Source organism: Electrona antarctica, assembly GCF_951216825.1.
Source record: "Electrona antarctica genome assembly, chromosome: 17".
In the NCBI taxonomy this organism is placed as follows: Eukaryota; Metazoa; Chordata; class Actinopteri; order Myctophiformes; family Myctophidae; genus Electrona; species Electrona antarctica.
The window spans coordinates 3,983,285-4,000,488 of NC_136798.1; the positions used below are offsets into that span (position 1 = coordinate 3,983,285).

The following is a 17,204-nucleotide window of genomic DNA, read 5'->3' on the forward strand; positions in this document are numbered from 1 at the left end:
CTCAATGAAGCTTATTGGTTCATTTATTCTCCGTATATATATATGATGCTGTCGGTTCCCGTGAGTAGAACTGATATTTTTGGTGTACGACAGTGGTAGAAGTGAGGAGGTTGTATTTTTTTTATTTATTAATTGTGGCTCTTCTTCTTGCAAACACCATGTGGTGTGATGTTCTCTTATGGGGGTCCCTGCATGGCATGTATTTTCAAATGGTGGTCCGCGGGCTAATTTGTGTGGATTTGGGGCGTCCTTGATATGAAAGCGTTTGGGAACCACTGGCCTACACAGTATATGTTGACAGGGGTCCCCCAAGAGTCCCCCATTCCTTTTTTTCCCTATTACACCACTCTTCACCAAAAATAGCCAATGTACAAGCTCATAATGCATCGCATTGCGATACATTGAGAGCTTGTACATCTGCTATTATCGCTGAATGTTTTCCTGTGATGACATGCCCAGAATTGGGCAATTGGGTTTATGTAGTTAACTGTTCATAAACGTCTCTCTCCTGTACGCTCAGGGGTAGAGTGGCTGGATGGTAACCGCAAGGTTGCCAGTTCGAACCTGGGCTCCCCCAGAGTTTGTGTCGAAGTGTCCTTGAGCAAGACTCTGAACCCCGAATTGCTCCTGATGTGCTGCTTGCATAGTTTCCGCTGCCATCGGTGTATGAATGTGTGTGTGAACTGGGTGAATGTAATGCATAATCTATGTAAAGTGCCTTGAATAAAGGCACTATATAAATGCACCATTTACAGTACAGTAGGTGCGTGGCCTCTCTGTGTACCTTGCTCTCTGTGTCCGTCTGTGATTGTTGTGCATACATGAATGTATGCATGCAAGCATGTACTTTAACAACTTTAAATATTATATAGTTATAGTTTTCAGTGACTAACATCATGCTCTAGTGTTGGATAACAGAATACAGATGTATAGCAAAAACTATAATTTCAACACATATCCTCATATTGCCAAACTATTATTAACCACTCGAACATTTGCTGAAAATAGGCAGAGATTTGGTGCAGAGGGGAAAAAATGAATGGACATGAGACACCCCGGTCAACAAAGTATAAGTGGTTAATGAATCATTATAATGTGAGCAAGATCGCACAATCTTTCCCTTTTCACAACATCAATAACTTGAACATCATGTATAACTTGAAATGTTATGTTTAGGCTTTTCCTAGTTGAACCGGGTGGAGGTGTGGTCTTCTCAGACTGTGTAAAGCTCTGGTGTTTCTGCCCCAACAAACAGACGCCATGGTTACAGTACACAGATGTAATGTATGTACTGAACATGAGTCATTGTGACTCTGTGCTTTGTTTTAAACTAACCTTTTAGGTATTTTGCCAACAGACGTCTAATACATCAACTACACCAAATACCAACACTGACTTTCCCTCGACTATGTTTATATATTATATATTTATATAAACATAGTCTATGTCTACCACCAGTCTATGTCTACCACATAGTCTACCACAAACATTCACTGTTTGTGGTGTTGATACAAACAGTGAATGTTTAGATTTTTCCCAGCATGATTATTAAAGAATATTACAGGTAGCAAAATAAAACCTGATCCAACCTGACATCAGGTTTAATAATTACAGCACGATATACAATGTGTAAAGTGTATTTAAATTGTTTTATTAAACAACAAATAACTAATAATAATAATAATTTAGCTCAAGTTCTACAAAAGATATATATATATAAGTGAGAATTATTGAAGATTAACATTGTTTTGGCAATAGAAGCTCAGAGTATGTCTAGTAGTGGAATAGAGGGAGGGAGCGCTGCCGTGGTCCTTTGTTTGTTGAACTGAATACAGGTGCTCGTTGGCGAGGTTAAATCATAGCATTAAAGAAGAGGATCCAAGGCACTCTGTTCCGGTGAGGTGAAAACAAAGTAGTCTAGTAGTCTACTGCCCCTGAGCTGTCGAAATGCCACCTGTGCGTGCGTGCGTGCGTGCGTGCGTGCGTGTGTGCGTGCGTGCGTGCGTGCGTGCGTGCGTGCGTGCGTGCGTGTGTGCGTGCGTGCGTGCGTGTGTGTGACTGTCAACAAGCCATCCTGTCTTGTACTGTACCGTACCTATTACACCTTGGCAAATCTCCCAGGCTGGAGCCTTCCTATATTAGCCCAGGAAGAGGTCTTTCTACTTTGGGTTGTTGGGGATCAGTGGCCAGTGGGGGGAGAGAGAGAGAGAGAGAGAGAGAGAGAGAGCGACTCCCTGTAGCATGCAGGGGACACTTCTCTCTCCACTCACAATGTGACCTGGGTGGCTCATTATTGGATAAAAGCATGGAGGTTCAAACACCTATACGGGAGTCAGAGATTCCTCGCTCATCTACTGTTGGTGAGTAGCCAACATACAGTAGACAGACCTGTCCCTGTGCATTTAGGACAGCATTTCATTAGTGACAGGGAGGTTGTATTTACAGTAGACAGACCTGTCCCCGTGCATTAGGACAGTATTCCATTAGTGACAGGGAGGCTGTATTTACAGTAGACAGACCTGTCCCCGTGCATTAGGACAGTATTTAATTAGTGACAGGGAGGTTGTATTTACAGTAGACAGACCTGTCCCCGTGCATTAGGACAGTATTTAATTAGTGACAGGGAGGTTGTATTTACAGTAGACAGACCTGTCCCCGTGCATTAGGACAGCATTTAATTAGTGACAGGGAGGTTGTATTTACAGTAGACAGACCTGTCCCCGTGCATTAGGACAGTATTCCATTAGTGACAGGGAGGCTGTATTTACAGTAGACAGACCTGTCCCCGTGCATTAGGACAGTATTTAATTAGTGACAGGGAGGTTGTATTTACAGTAGACAGACCTGTCCCCGTGCATTAGGACAGTATTTAATTAGTGACAGGGAGGTTGTATTTACAGTAGACAGACCTGTCCCCGTGCATTAGGACAGCATTTCATTAGTGACAGGGAGGTTGTATTTAGATGTTTGCTTCATGGCTGTAGCGGTTGTTATGACATTATGACACTAGGGAGTTTTCAACACAGGTCTCCAGCCAGAATTGAATTAAGTGGAGACATTACAGTTACTGTGCTGTACGTGGTTGCTGTAATACAACTGAAGTCCATTTAACCATTATGTGATTCCATGGGATTTGAATTTCTACAGCTACAGGCAGTCCCCGCTTAGACAGGGGAGATATTGTGAGATACATTATTGCACTTGTCTGAGCTTCAGAAAGCACTAATTTTATTTGTCAAGCTTGGGAGAGAAGACAGAACACTCTGAGCTGTAATTCAATGTATTAGTATTATATAAACATGTTGCAAGCATAAGTTATAACATGGTGTCTTATCAACCCATGAGGCACTTTGTGTGGAGGGCATGACAATAAAATAATCAATCAATCAATCAATCAATCAATCAATCAATCAGTCAATCAACTACTTGTCCGCCAGTATAGGTGTTTCACCTGACACTAGAGTCTAAATTTGAAGTGCTACTTATATTGTATTAACATTTACGATACAAATTGGTTAAAATAATGTCTTATACCTTAAAATAAGTTTGGGATTGCAGCCTTAACTGAACTGAATGAGCCCTGCATGAGCCACTGTGGCTCAAGAGGTAGAGCAGGTCGCCCAATGATCCATGGGTCGGCGGTTCGAATCCCGGCTCCTCCTGTCTACATGTCGAAGTGTCCTTGGGCAAGACACTGAACCCCAAATTGCTCCCGATGTGCTGGTTGGTACCTTGCATGGCTTCCGCTGCAATCGGTGTATGAATGTGTGTGTGAATGGGTGAATGTAATGCACAATCTATGTAAAGCGCCTTGGATAAAGGCGCTATATAAATGCACCATTTACCACTTTGAAAAGGATGGATAGAATGGGGCATGGAGCTATACCGACGTGAACAATACTCTTACAGTATAGGTCTAGAGATGTGCAAGTTGAGACACAATTTCTACAGCCTCTAGAGAACAAATAATGTAGAGTGATATAAATACAACCTCATTCCATTACAATATCACTCACTTATGTAATTATAAAGAAAGACTTGCACAATAAAGGACAGTAACTCTGAGTTGTGTCATGAAATCAGGATAAATGGCAGCAGGTTCAATCAAGCAAGCTAGACACATTCTGTACACCAGGTTCAATCAAGCAAGCTAGACACATTCTGTACACCTGGTTCAATCAAGCAAGCTAGATACATTCTGTACACCAGGTTCAAGCAAGCAAGCTAGATACATTCTGTACACCAGGTTCAATCAAGCAAGCTAGATACATTCTGTACACCAGGTTCAATCAAGCAAGCTAGATACATTCTGTACACCAGGTTCAATCAAGCAAGCTAGATACATTCTGTACACCAGGTTCAATCAAGCAAGCTAGACACATTCTGTACACCAGGTTCAATCAAGCAAGCTAGATACATTCTGTACACCAGGTTCAATCAAGCAAGCTAGACACATTCTGTACACCAGGTTCAATCAAGCAAGCTAGATACATTCTGTACACCAATGCCTGATTTATACTTGGTTGTGCATTGTGGATAAAAAATCACACCCGTGTGAACTGAGTGGTGCAACTCCCCCCCTTACCCCCCCTCTCTCGCTCTCATTAGCAGGCAACAGTGCAGCACTATTTCTCTCTCTCTGTTTCTGGCACTACAGCGCCCCTACTGGTACTCATGAGTCACACATGAGTCACACACAAACATTGGTTAACACGAGTCACATAGGTGTCACACGGACACGGACATTGCTGTTCCTTGGAGTGGTTGCACCACTCAAAAATGTATCACAAGGTCACAAGATCACAATGTTGTTATAGATGTGCTAGTTTTGACCAACAGGCAGCTAATTACAGGCCAAAGCCTTCACAGTTCTTTGAATAGAAGGATTAGCTTGAGCCTACAGTTTTTAGATCAGAAAAGAGAATTCAATGTTATTATTTAAAACAGCATGTATTATTTCTGTCTTCACAGTGGAGCAAGAACAGATTCAGAAGAGAACATTCACCAACTGGATTAATGCTCAGCTCTCTAAGGTACGCTGTACTGTACTGTACTGTACTGTACTGTACTGTACTGTACTGTACTGTACTGTACTGTACTGTATGCCTGGAAAACGATGTCATGCACAGCACTCATTTTGATACCATACAAAATATGTGATGCATGCGTAGAAGGATAAAAGAAGGATAACCGCTGAACAATTATACGATATATACAATTAAATAAATTGTATTTTAAAATAAGACAGGGTCTTAAATTCCATGGCTTTCACATTGATATCGGAAGCCATGGTTATGTCAACATCATTGTGATTTCATATCGACTTTCAGATATGGAGTTATTCAGGCATGACTCATTCACGATGAGTCGTTTTTTATGCAAATACTTTAAATACTAAGGGACATACAGTATACGACAGTTTCCACGAACGTAGTCGGATTCATCATTATTCTTTGTACGTGAATTACATTAGATATACACACAAACTCAAGTCTGCTCAGAAGCATCAACAGCCACGGATGGTCTGTAGAAAATACGATTTGCCACAGACCATCCGTGGCTGTTGATGCAAAATCAGGAAGGGATTTCCACTGCACCTCAAGCCAGATTCAGACAAGGCCGGTACTGTACATCACAGTAGCAGGACACATAACTAGAAGAAAGCAACTCAGATGAATGTATTATTTAACGTAATGAGTTTTATTGTATGGAGAATGAAGCCCCAAGATAAAAGCTGCAAGAATATGGCTGCTTTTATTCATATTTCCTCAACTTCAAAGCTTCTGAATAGAGGCTATGCACGTGACATCATCATCATACCTGGAAGTTTATGCAGGAACACCTACTGAGTGGCAAAAACTAAACTTTCTGGCCTTGCTGATACATCCAAAAAGTCCTATCTTATTGCATTAAACGACGTTAAAATCACTTTGCCACTCACTTTCCCACTCGATTTGCCGCTCACTTTTGCCGCTCTATTTTGAAATGAATACAATCTGTCTAAAATTGCTGCGCGGAAGAGGTATAATACAATTACAATGTGCGTGTGTCGTAAAGTGGTCCAATTACAATGTGCGTGTGTCGTAAAAGTGGTCCAATTACAATGTGCGTGTGTCGTAAAGTGGTCCAATTACAATGTGCGTGTGTCGTAAAGTGGTCCAATTACAATGTGCGTGTGTCGTAAAAGTGGTCCAATTACAATGTGCGTGTGTCGTAAAAGTGGTCCAATTACAATGTGCGAGTGTCGTAAAGTGGTCCAATTACAATGTGCGTGTGTCGTAAAGTGGTCCAATTACAATGTGCGTGTGTCGTAAAGTGGTCCAATTACAATGTGCGAGTGTCGTAAAGTGGTCCAATTACAATGTGCGTGTGTCGTAAAGTGGTCCAATTACAATGTGCGTGTGTCGTAAAGTGGTCCAATTACAATGTGCGTGTGTCGTAAAAGTGGTCCAATTACAATGTGCGTGTGTCGTAAGGTGGTCCAGAATGACATGCATGGCATCATGCTGTGCTGCATGGGCCCGTCATGCATGGCATCATGCTGTGCTGCATGGGCCCGTCATGCATGGCATCATGCTGTGCTGCATGGGCCCGTCAATGATATCCTCTGATCGCTGAACTCATTTTAGAATGTGACCCGCTGACTCATTAGCCTCCCTGCAGCGCTGTGTGTGATGGAGAGAGGACCACCGAACCCAAGCTCTAATTGGCCACAGTCCCTGAGCTGCTTGTGATATGTTGCTGGGGTGTATATTTAGTCGCTGCTGGCTCCAGCAGCGTTCTGGTCAGCACTGTAATCAGACACCCCGCCGACACCTCTCTGTAAAGCCCACATAACATCCACACGGCTCTGCCCTCGACTCCGTGCACTCTCGCCCCCCATGTGATAAAGTGACATCAGTCCAGTGGCAGCCGACCGTCTGCAGGAAAACACTCCCTCTGTGTCTAGAAAATAAATGGCTTTGTCCTCCTTGTACCAACACTCGAGTGTTTGTTGTGAAGACGACGTCATCCCATGTGCTGCACTAGTGGACAGTTTATTTATCAACTACGTGGTAGGTCACAGAAAGGTTTTTACCCTCTGTGACCCCCCCCCCCACTCCAATGTACTTCTACGTACCTTTTGAGCATTGATGAAACTAGATCTGTGCCTGTCGTCGCCCACCGGCCTACTTGGGAACGATGCAAGTAAGCAATACCCGTTGTCATAGCACCCGTTTCAACCATCTGTCTGTATCCCTTTTATGCCCATATAATGGAGATCTCTGTATCTCTGTCTGTCTGCCTGTGTCTGAAGAGTGCAAACTGACTGTGAAAAATGGACTGGTCAATCAAATGCATGGCGGGTGTGGGGTTGCCTAGGCATTCAATTGGCTGAGACAGAGGCTGGGAATTCTACAGGTGCGGGGACTTATAGGCTCATTAGGTTCACTGGCAGAGCCTTTTGTGGCAGGTCTGGACAACAGTGTATCCGACCAACTCAAGGCCGGGCAACTGCACCCCGTGTGGTGGTGTGGAACGCCACATTTGTCAAATTTGAAGTCTGTGGGCGAACGCTTCTCGAATTACACGTGTACGTACACACATAGACACGTACACACACATACATGTTGCATATTACAGATAGATGATTATGTAGTACTTTTGTCCCAGCTGTTCACCCGCTGTGACCCGGCTGTGAAATATTTGACACACCCGTTCCTTGGTGTCAAAACCAAAACTGTGACGTACGGGAGTTAAATTTATGAAGAATGGCCCAGGCGGTGGCGTAACCGTCTGGGCACCCGACTGGTAATCCAGTCGCAGTGTGCCGCGGGTTCGACTCCCGAGCCCGACACGGCCTTTACTGCATGTCTTCCCCCATCTCTCTCCCGTTTCCTGTCAGCCTACTGTCTGTCCCTTCAAAAACCAATAAAAGGCGTAAGCCGCAAAAAAATATCTTAAAAAAAATATCTTAAAAAAAAATTAATTTATGGGAGCATTATATACGAGTTGCGAGCCCTCCACCTGTTCGACTATCCATGGAAACAGCAGGTGGTGCCATTGCTTTGTTTCACCAATAATGGAGGTTGATTGTTTTATGTGTCTGTCACAGAGATGCCCTCCCAGCGCGGTGTCAGACCTGTTCTCTGACATCAAAGATGGGGCAAGGCTGCTTGACCTCCTGGAGGTGATGAGTGGACAGTGTATGGTGAGTTCAGTTGGTGCATTCATGTAGGCAGGTAACCAGTATCGCACCTGGGAATCGTATACAATATAATGACTTTGTCAAACATCTAACGCACCATGGTATGCTTTGGACAAAATGGTCAGCACAGCAGTAATGCAGTTACAGTCAGTGGGATGTGCATGCTACCTGGTCCTAGACCACCAGTATGGGTCTTTATACAGCATTATTGTTCCAAAATTATATATAAAAAAAAACATTTCCAGAAACATTTCTCTTAAAGGATTATGCTAGATCTCCTGCTGTGCTCATGGTTTATTAAACTGGATGTAAGAATATTGTAATGGTCTAACTAGGTTTAAACTTGACATCAGGGTTCTAGCAGAGAGTCAAACGTTTGACATGAAACAGTTGAAGGAGAATGCTGATACACAAATTCATCAGGGTTCTAGCAGAGAGTCAAACGTTTGACATGAAACAGTTGAAGGAGAATGCTGATACACAAATTCATCAGGGTTCTAGCAGAGAGTCAAACGTTTGACATGAAACAGTTGAAGGAGAATGCTGATACACAAATTCATCAGGGTTATAGCAGAGAGTCAAACGTTTGACATGAAACAGTTGAAGGAGAATGCTGACACACAAATTCATCAGGGTTATAGCAGAGAGTCAAACGTTTGACATGAAACAGTTGAAGGAGAATGCTGACACACAAATTCATCAGGGTTATAGCAGAGAGTCAAACGTTTGACATGAAACAGTTGAAGGAGAATGCTGACACACAAATTCATCAGGGTTATAGCAGAGAGTCAAACGTTTGACATGAAACAGTTGAAGGAGAATGCTGACACACAAATTCATCAGGGTTATAGCAGAGAGTCAAACGTTTGACATGAAACAGTTGAAGGAGAATGCTGACACACAAATTCATCAGGGTTATAGCAGAGAGTCAAACGTTTGACATGAAACAGTTGAAGGAGAATGCTGACACACAAATTCATCAGGGTTATAGCAGAGAGTCAAACGTTTGACATGAAACAGTTGAAGGAGAATGCTGACACACAAATTCATCAGGGTTATAGCAGAGAGTCAAACGTTTGACATGAAACAGTTGAAGGAGAATGCTGACACACAAATTCATCAGGGTTATAGCAGAGAGTCAAACGTTTGACATGAAACAGTTGAAGGAGAATGCTGACACACAAATTCATCAGGGTTATAGCAGAGAGTCAAACGTTTGAGATGAAACAGTTGAAGGAGAATGCTGATACACAAATTCATCAGGGTTATAGCAGAGAGTCAAACGTTTGACATGAAACAGTTGAAGGAGAATGCTGATACACAAATTCATCAGGGTTATAGCAGAGAGTCAAACGTTTGACATGAAACAGTTGAAGGAGAATGCTGATACACAAATTCATCAGGGTTATAGCAGAGAGTCAAACGTTTGACATGAATCAGTTGAAGGAGAATGCTGATACACAAATTCATCAGGGTTCTAGCAGAGAGTCAAACATTTGACATGAAACAGTTGAAGGAGAATGCTGATACACAAATTCATCAGGGTTCTAGCAGAGAGTCAAACGTTTGACATGAAACAGTTGAAGGAGAATTCTGATACACAAATTCTCTCCCCAGAAAAGAGAAAAGGGCCGCAGTCTTTTCCAGAAGAGGTGCAACATTGAGACAGCACTTAATTTTCTCAGGAACAAGTCGGTACGTTTCCGCCCGTACAACAACAAACATGCAACTATGCAGTATTTAAATGTTTGGTGTATTTTTGTTTTTGACTTTTTTGCTGTTATTGGCAGATCAAACTTGTTAACATCAACATATCTGATATTGTTGACGGGCGACCCTCCATAATCCTTGGTCTCATCTGGACCATTATTCTGCACTGCCGCGTGAGTATACGTTGGCCTACGAGAGGTTTGGTCTTTGTTTAGATTCCTGGCAGTATCTTAACCCATTTAGACCTGCGAGGACGATTCTACAAATGTCTTCAAATCCTGACAGTTTTCTGAAAAACCCATGTTTCTATGTCAGTCGTTCTCAAACATTTTCATGTTAAGGACCCCCAAAATTATATGTAATTGGCCGCCGACCCCCATCTGAAAATATGTTGTTCCAGGGACCCCCCAGAAGCAAAGATTTGAGTTAAAAACGTTCGCTCTGAAAGAATATATATTCAAAGATTTGCAACACATTTTCACGATTTTTCAAAAATAGCAGATCTACAAGCTCGTAGCGCGGCACTCGGTGCCGCGCTACGAGCTTGTAGATCTGCTATTTTTCAATAGCTAAAGTATAACATAATTCTTAAAACACCAAAAGCCAGGGTTCCCGTTCAGAATGGGTTAAAATCCTGATTAATTTGGAAAGCATCCAGCAGACCAGCACCCAGAAAACATTATTCTATCAACGCATATCCATTTGACTTGAAAACAAAACTTTTTGTTACTGCTGTATCTATCACGGCACACTCAATGAGCTAGAGCCGTGCTCTGAATATGTGTTTCTGTGTTTTAGATTGAAGTTCTGACCAGCACCCTGTCCGTCCGTCCCCATCACTCCTCCATTGACTCTCTGTCCAGTGTGGACTCTGTCTCTAGTAGCCCCATGCTTGGTCGCGTTGCTCCAGACAGTCCCACCCCACGAGGTGGGACATCACGCCTCCATACGGCAAAGAAGGTCTTACTGATGTGGGTCAAAGACCAATGCCAAAGGTATATACATTGTCTGATAAACACATAGAAATATGACCATGCAAATTCTTAAAATCATGTCACATTATTACATATTATTTCCTACTCATTTCTGTCTCTGTCTCTCTCTCTCTGTATAGGGCTGGCTGTTCTGTCAGTGTGAAGGACTTCAAGTCAAGCTGGCGCAGTGGGGAGGCCTTCTTGGCCATCCTGTGTTCTCTCAGACCGGACCTGGTTGACCTGTCCTTGGCCCAGACCAGAAGCAACAAGCACAACCTGGAGGAGGCCTTCCGTCTGGCTGAAAAGGAGCTCCACATCCCCAGACTGCTGGAACCCCAGGGTGAGTATATACAGTAGCTTCTCGCTTTTGGTGATCATGTGTTTCTGTTTGAGTGTAAGAAGTACACACGGAGACGACAAAGTAGTGTCTCCGAAGTTTGCCACTCTGGGAGCCGGTTTCAAAAAGAACCGGTTATGTCCCCCAAAAGTTGCCAAAACGCAGAAAGGTCGGCTAAGTACTTGTACTTGTGCGGGTACCGCAGAATACGGCACCTCAGACACAGCTGACTGACTTCTAGATACAGAAGGCAAGATAGGGATAATACTGTAGAAAGACCAGCACACATGGATGGTGTGATGTTCTCCTCCAGGTTTAATGATCAGTGTTTCCCTACTGGTTTATTTGTGTATTCAAAGTTATATTGAAGGTGTTTTAGGCACTCTGTGTAGTACAATTGCATACTGTAGATGTAGAAGCCTTTCATGTGCATAATATAGTAAAGATATTCATGTCTTCACAGCTTATTGGGCCATATCATACATAAACATTTCCTGAAGTCAACATTTCGATATGGTACCATGGCACTACCAAGTATAGCATTGCAAACTTACAGATATTTATCTACCTTTTAGACTTTGAGCAAGAAGACATTATTTTGATCTTGAGACCCTGTTGATGTGAGCTTGATGTCTAAATTAAGACAGTGTGTGAAATATTTACAAAGACAAGAGGGGTTCAGGTTCTGTATTGTTGTTTAATACAGTGGTTCCCAAAGTGGAACACCCCCCCCCTGGAGTTCCAGGGGGTCCCCAGCTAAATGATAGTTTGGAACCAAATCGACCCTTATGGGTCTGTAACTCTGAGAGTGTACAAATGGAACCAAATGGACTCTAACAGGACCATTGAGCCAATAACGATGAATGTATTGTCAAACATTCTGCATCGCAGATGTTGATGTGAAACGCCCAGATGAAAAGTCCATAATGATCTATGTGGCCCAGTTCCTGCAATACTCCAATGACAGGCCATCTCCTGATAACCATTTGCAGGTTAGTGCACAACTGTTCTACTGGGTCTAATTTAATATGGTTTGTTTTCTTTTATAAAATTGACAGGTTAAAAAGAGACACTTTGTTTTTCGTGCAAGTTGTGGTGTCACGTTAAATTAGGTCGCATTGTCCATACAGTGTATAAGGAGTCCTGCATTTTATAATTTAGACATGTAGCACAGTGGTTCCCAATGTGGGGTCTGGGGACCCCCAGGGGTCCTTGAGGGAGTTCCAGGGGGTCCCCAGCTAAATGATAGTTTGGAACCAAATGGACCCTTATGGGTCTGTTAACTCTGAGAGTGTACAAATGCAAAAAAATGGACCCTAACAGGTCTATTTGGTTCCATTTGTATACTCTCAGAGTTAAATTTACATTGATTTTACAATATAAATTGGGGTCCCAGAGATAGAAATGCCATTAAATGGGGGTCTGTACTAGATTAATATGCATGTCAAACTGGGGGTCCTTGAAATGAAACGGGTTGAGAAATAAATCACTGCTAGTGCCGTAAAAACCTTCTCTTATGGGGGTCCCTGGCATATCTCTTCAAATGAGGGTCCGTGGGCTAATTAGTGTCAATTTGGGGGTCCTTGACATGAACATTTTTGGGAACCACTGATAGCAGACACTTATCCAGAGTGACTCCCGAGCAGTGTTGTTTTCGTCGACTAAAACTAAGACGAAAATGTTTCGTCGACTACCTTTTTCCACTGACGAAAACTAAATGGAAACTAAATGAAAACTAAGCTATGATGACTAAAACTAAGACTAAATATATTGACGATTTCGTCAACAAATAAAAACTAGACTAAAATGTTAGGAAGGGACTAGTGGACAAGAGATCCAGTATAAGTAATTTAACACTTGGTTGCATGCTGAAAATAGCCGATCTACAAGCTCACAACGCGTCGCAGCGCGACGCGTTGAGAGCTTGTAGATCGGCTATTTTCAGTAAGTGTAAAAACGGCCATTACGATGGCATCAAGGCCCGCCTAAATACATTTAGTCGACTAAATCAACTGTAGATTTAGTCGACTAAAATCTTGTGATAATTAGTCGACTAAAACTAGACTAAACACTAAAACATTCCGGGCGACTAAAATGTGACTGAAACTAAAGGAAAACTATTGAAGAGACTACGACTAAAACTAAAACCAAAATGTGCTGCCAAAAACAACACTGCTCCCGAGGCACACCATTCTTGAACCACGTGTGCATGGTTCAAAAATGAAAAATATAAGTGGTATCATTTGAGAATATCATGTTGGAAAAATAAAAATGGGAATATCACATGCCTTTGTTTTACTACAGAGCTTATCTTCATCTTTATCTGAGTATATACAGTAGCTTCTCGCTTTTGGTGATCATGTGTTTCTGTTTGAGCCTAAGAAGTACACACGGAGACGACAAAGTAGTGTCTCCGAAGTTTGCCACTCTGGGAGCCGGTTTCAAAAAGAACCCGTTATGTCCCCGGTCAATCCAAAACAATCAATAATAATAGTCAATCAATAGTCAATAATAGTCAATAATAGTCAATAATAGTCAATAATAGTCAATCAATAATAATCCATAATCAATCCAAAACCCACTGCAAATAAATCTATTGGGAATCTTCTGTAGGATCCCACGGTTAGTCTACACATGAATAGTAGAAAACAGGGGGAAGTCCCACACACGCAAATGTATTGGTTAATAAAGATACAACGTTTCGGTCACTCGAACCTTCATCAGGCATCGGGTTGCGGTCTACAAAAAGATGTCCTAGCCTAGCCTCACATGAAGGTCTTTCAAGAAGCAACTTGTTTTTCAGGACGTGTCATCTGAATCCAGCTCTGAACCTGTGAGTCCCCAGACGGTCCTGGCACTGACGCAAGAGGCCACCAGGCTGCTGAGAGAACCTCTGGAGGTGTCCTCTGTCCCACTGAACGTGTGCAGGGAGAGAATACAGGTTGGTTGGGTTGTTTGACTGATTGATTGATTGATTGATTGATTGATTGATTGATTGATTGATTGATTAGATTTTTCTTTCTATCAGTTGCTGAAGAAGAAGATGATGGATGTGGACCTGTCTTGTCTCCTTTCATCTCCAGAGTTTAAAGCATGTGACATTGAAAGACTCCCAGAGGTACAGCTGCTACAGTCTTTGACATTCCTCACTTTCAAATCCTCGGGAGGAATCTCAGGTTCAAAACCCAAACGTATCCCAGAGCCAGTTAGAATCTCAGGTTCAAAACCCAAACGTATCCCAGAGCCAGGAGGAATCTCAGGTTCAAAACCCAAACGTATCCCAGAGCCAGTTAGAATCTCAGGTTCAAAACCCAAACGTATCCCAGAGCCAGTTAGAATCTCAGGTTCAAAACCCAAACGTATCCCAGAGCCAGTTAGAATCTCAGGTTCAAAACCCAAACGTATCCCAGAGCCAGTTAGATCTCAGGTTCAAAACCCAAACGTATCCCAGAGCCAGTTAGATCCAAACGGAGCATGGGAGAACAAACATACTGTAGACCAGTGGTACCCAAACCTTTTTCGTGTCAAGGACCCCCAAATCAACATTTATTAGTCCACGGACCCCCCCATTTGAAAACATATGCCAGTGACCCCGATAAGGGAGGATTTTTACAGCTCCAGCAGTGATTCCGAAACATTTCATGGACCACCAGTTTCACACGCATTATTCCACAGATCCCCGATTTAATGGCATTTCTATCTCTGGGACCCCAATTTATATTGTAAAACCACTGTTAATTTAACTCTGAGAGTGTACAAATGGAACCAAATATTTGGTTCCATTTGTACACTCTCAGAGTTACAGACCCATAAGGGTCCATTTGGTTACAAATTATCATTTAGCTGGGTCCCCCCTGGAACTCCCTCAAGTACCCCTGGGGGTCCCCGGACCCCACTTTGGGAACCACTGCTGTAGACAAGCTCTGTTATATTTGTGACTCTTTTTGATAGATTGAGACAGTCATGGCGGCAAGACTAACCGTTCAGGATAGAAAAACAGTTTTGCAACAGTTTTTTCCCCAAAATGAGTTAATAGCATGGGCAGACTCTCTTCACATACTAGAGCATGTCTGAAATAAATGTCAGAGCTGAAATTGTGAAATAAAAATGTAAATATGAAATATATGCTTAAACATGTATATAGCTATAGGTGTAATGTTAGAGTCCACAGAAGTGAACCTTTCAAGCCTGTTTTCTCAACTCGTTGTTTTCTGCAAGACATTACTCTATAAGCCATGTCTCCAAAACTGGTGGGTCAAACTGAACGACCAATATGTCAATTTGAAGCTAAAAATAATCAATGACTTAGCCTCGGTCAGAAACATTTGTCACATTTGATTAGGTGGCATGGTTATTTGTTGAGCCGTGCAAAGCGCTAGTGCAAAGCCATTTCAGCCTCCTTCACTTTAGTGTCACTGTACTAGTCACTTGTACAGTGGGAATCTGGTACCGGGTCTTCCTTTTAAAAGATATACTCACGGCCCAGGCGGTGGCGTAACCGTCTGGGCACCCGACTGGTAATCCAGTCGCAGTGTGCCGCGGGTTCGACTCCCGAGCCCGACACGGCCTTTACTGCATGTCTTCCCCCATCTCTCTCCCGTTTCCTGTCTGTCCCTTCAAAAAAAACAAAAAACAATAAAAGGCGTAAGCCGCAAAAAAAAAAATCCAAAAAAAAAAAAAAAGATATACTCACATGTGAGTTTCTGGATAAATAAAGGGTAAATAAAAATACATGATAAGGAACTGGAAGTAGAGATTATAAAAAAGAAACAAAGTTAACCACAGTACACAATGCACTGTTGGAAAAGAAAAACAAGATTTGTCCATCAGAGGGTGATGGACATGTCAAAACATACTTGGGCTGCAGCCATGCGGCTCAACTATGCATACCTCTAGGTTGACTTATTTTGATCTACAGTATTGCAATGACTTTTGCAGCTACTGTAATGCAAAAACAGGACGCAATCACTCTCACGAGTCACAACCAACAGGATGGGCTGTCTAGTCTGGGGAGATACTTTCCATGAGTCAGAAGGCACAGTATTGTTGCACTCCCTTTAGACTAGAGCAAGGGTGCCCACACTATTTTGACTTGAGAGCTACTTTCAAAATGACCAACAAGATCTACCCACCGAAAACAACTATTATACCATTGCTGAAAATAGTTTAAATATGTATTCTTTGGAATACCGGAGCTGGCATTACATATAAGACAAATGCACTTTTTTAATTAATTTGTAATGCTACCAATGTTTTTGTACACAACAACACCCTTGAAATCAAAATATTGCTGGGTTTGAGCTGCCCTATTTGGTGTCAATCAATCATGCCACTATTTAAATTAAATATTCCTTAGACACATGTCATGTGATCTACCTACCTGCACAGCCTTTGTAATCTACTGGTAGATCACGATCTACCTTCTGGGCACCCCTGGACTGGAGGGTATCAAACCCATGAGCGGGAACAACAGTGCATGCATGCCTCAGAGACAGCCCCCGTCTCCCTCCAGGATCAGCGCCCTGAACAGCAACACAGAGCGTGACAGCTACAAGTCACAATAGAGAGTGGTGATGGTGATTGTGATGATTTCTCGCTCAGCTTCTGGTGGCGACGTACAATGAACCAAGGACAGGCAGAACTAAACCACTTAAACAATTTACCAGGGTTCCCATTGGGCACTGTACTTTTTTCCTCTCTACACCAAATGTATGTATGTATTATTCACCAAAATAGCTAACAACATGTCGCATTGTGATATGTGGTGAGCTTGTATAGTCGATATCTTTTTTTCCCACCGAATATTCTCTAATATTTGTTTTCACAAAATGTTCGCATATTATTTACATAATATGCCCAGAATATGAACGCTGGGGTTCATGTGATTACATTCCTACATTTCCTTCTGCCTAGATATGCCATAAGCTCACTGAAGTGGAGAAGACATGCAAGGAGCTCCATCAGGCGTCGTCCATGCTGGAGGGCCACCTAGCAC

The 17,204-nt window shown here is 42.5% G+C and overlaps 1 protein-coding gene across 1 annotated transcript; it reads left to right on the top strand.

Moving 5' to 3' along the window:
• Positions 1-2,230: 2,230 nt before the first annotated feature.
• LOC306940569 (calmin-like) lies at positions 2,231-16,773 on the top strand (the record flags this gene model as incomplete). Its single annotated transcript, XM_079525667.1, has 11 exons — positions 2,231-2,360; positions 4,972-5,033; positions 8,096-8,191; positions 9,806-9,883; positions 9,979-10,071; positions 10,697-10,893; positions 11,013-11,212; positions 12,101-12,201; positions 14,013-14,150; positions 14,238-14,327; positions 16,618-16,773. The coding sequence occupies exons 1-11, from the start codon at positions 2,306-2,308 to the stop codon at positions 16,771-16,773; spliced, it is 1,266 nt and encodes a 421-aa protein (XP_079381793.1). The 5' UTR covers positions 2,231-2,305.
• Between the last annotated feature and the right edge of the window lie 431 nt (positions 16,774-17,204).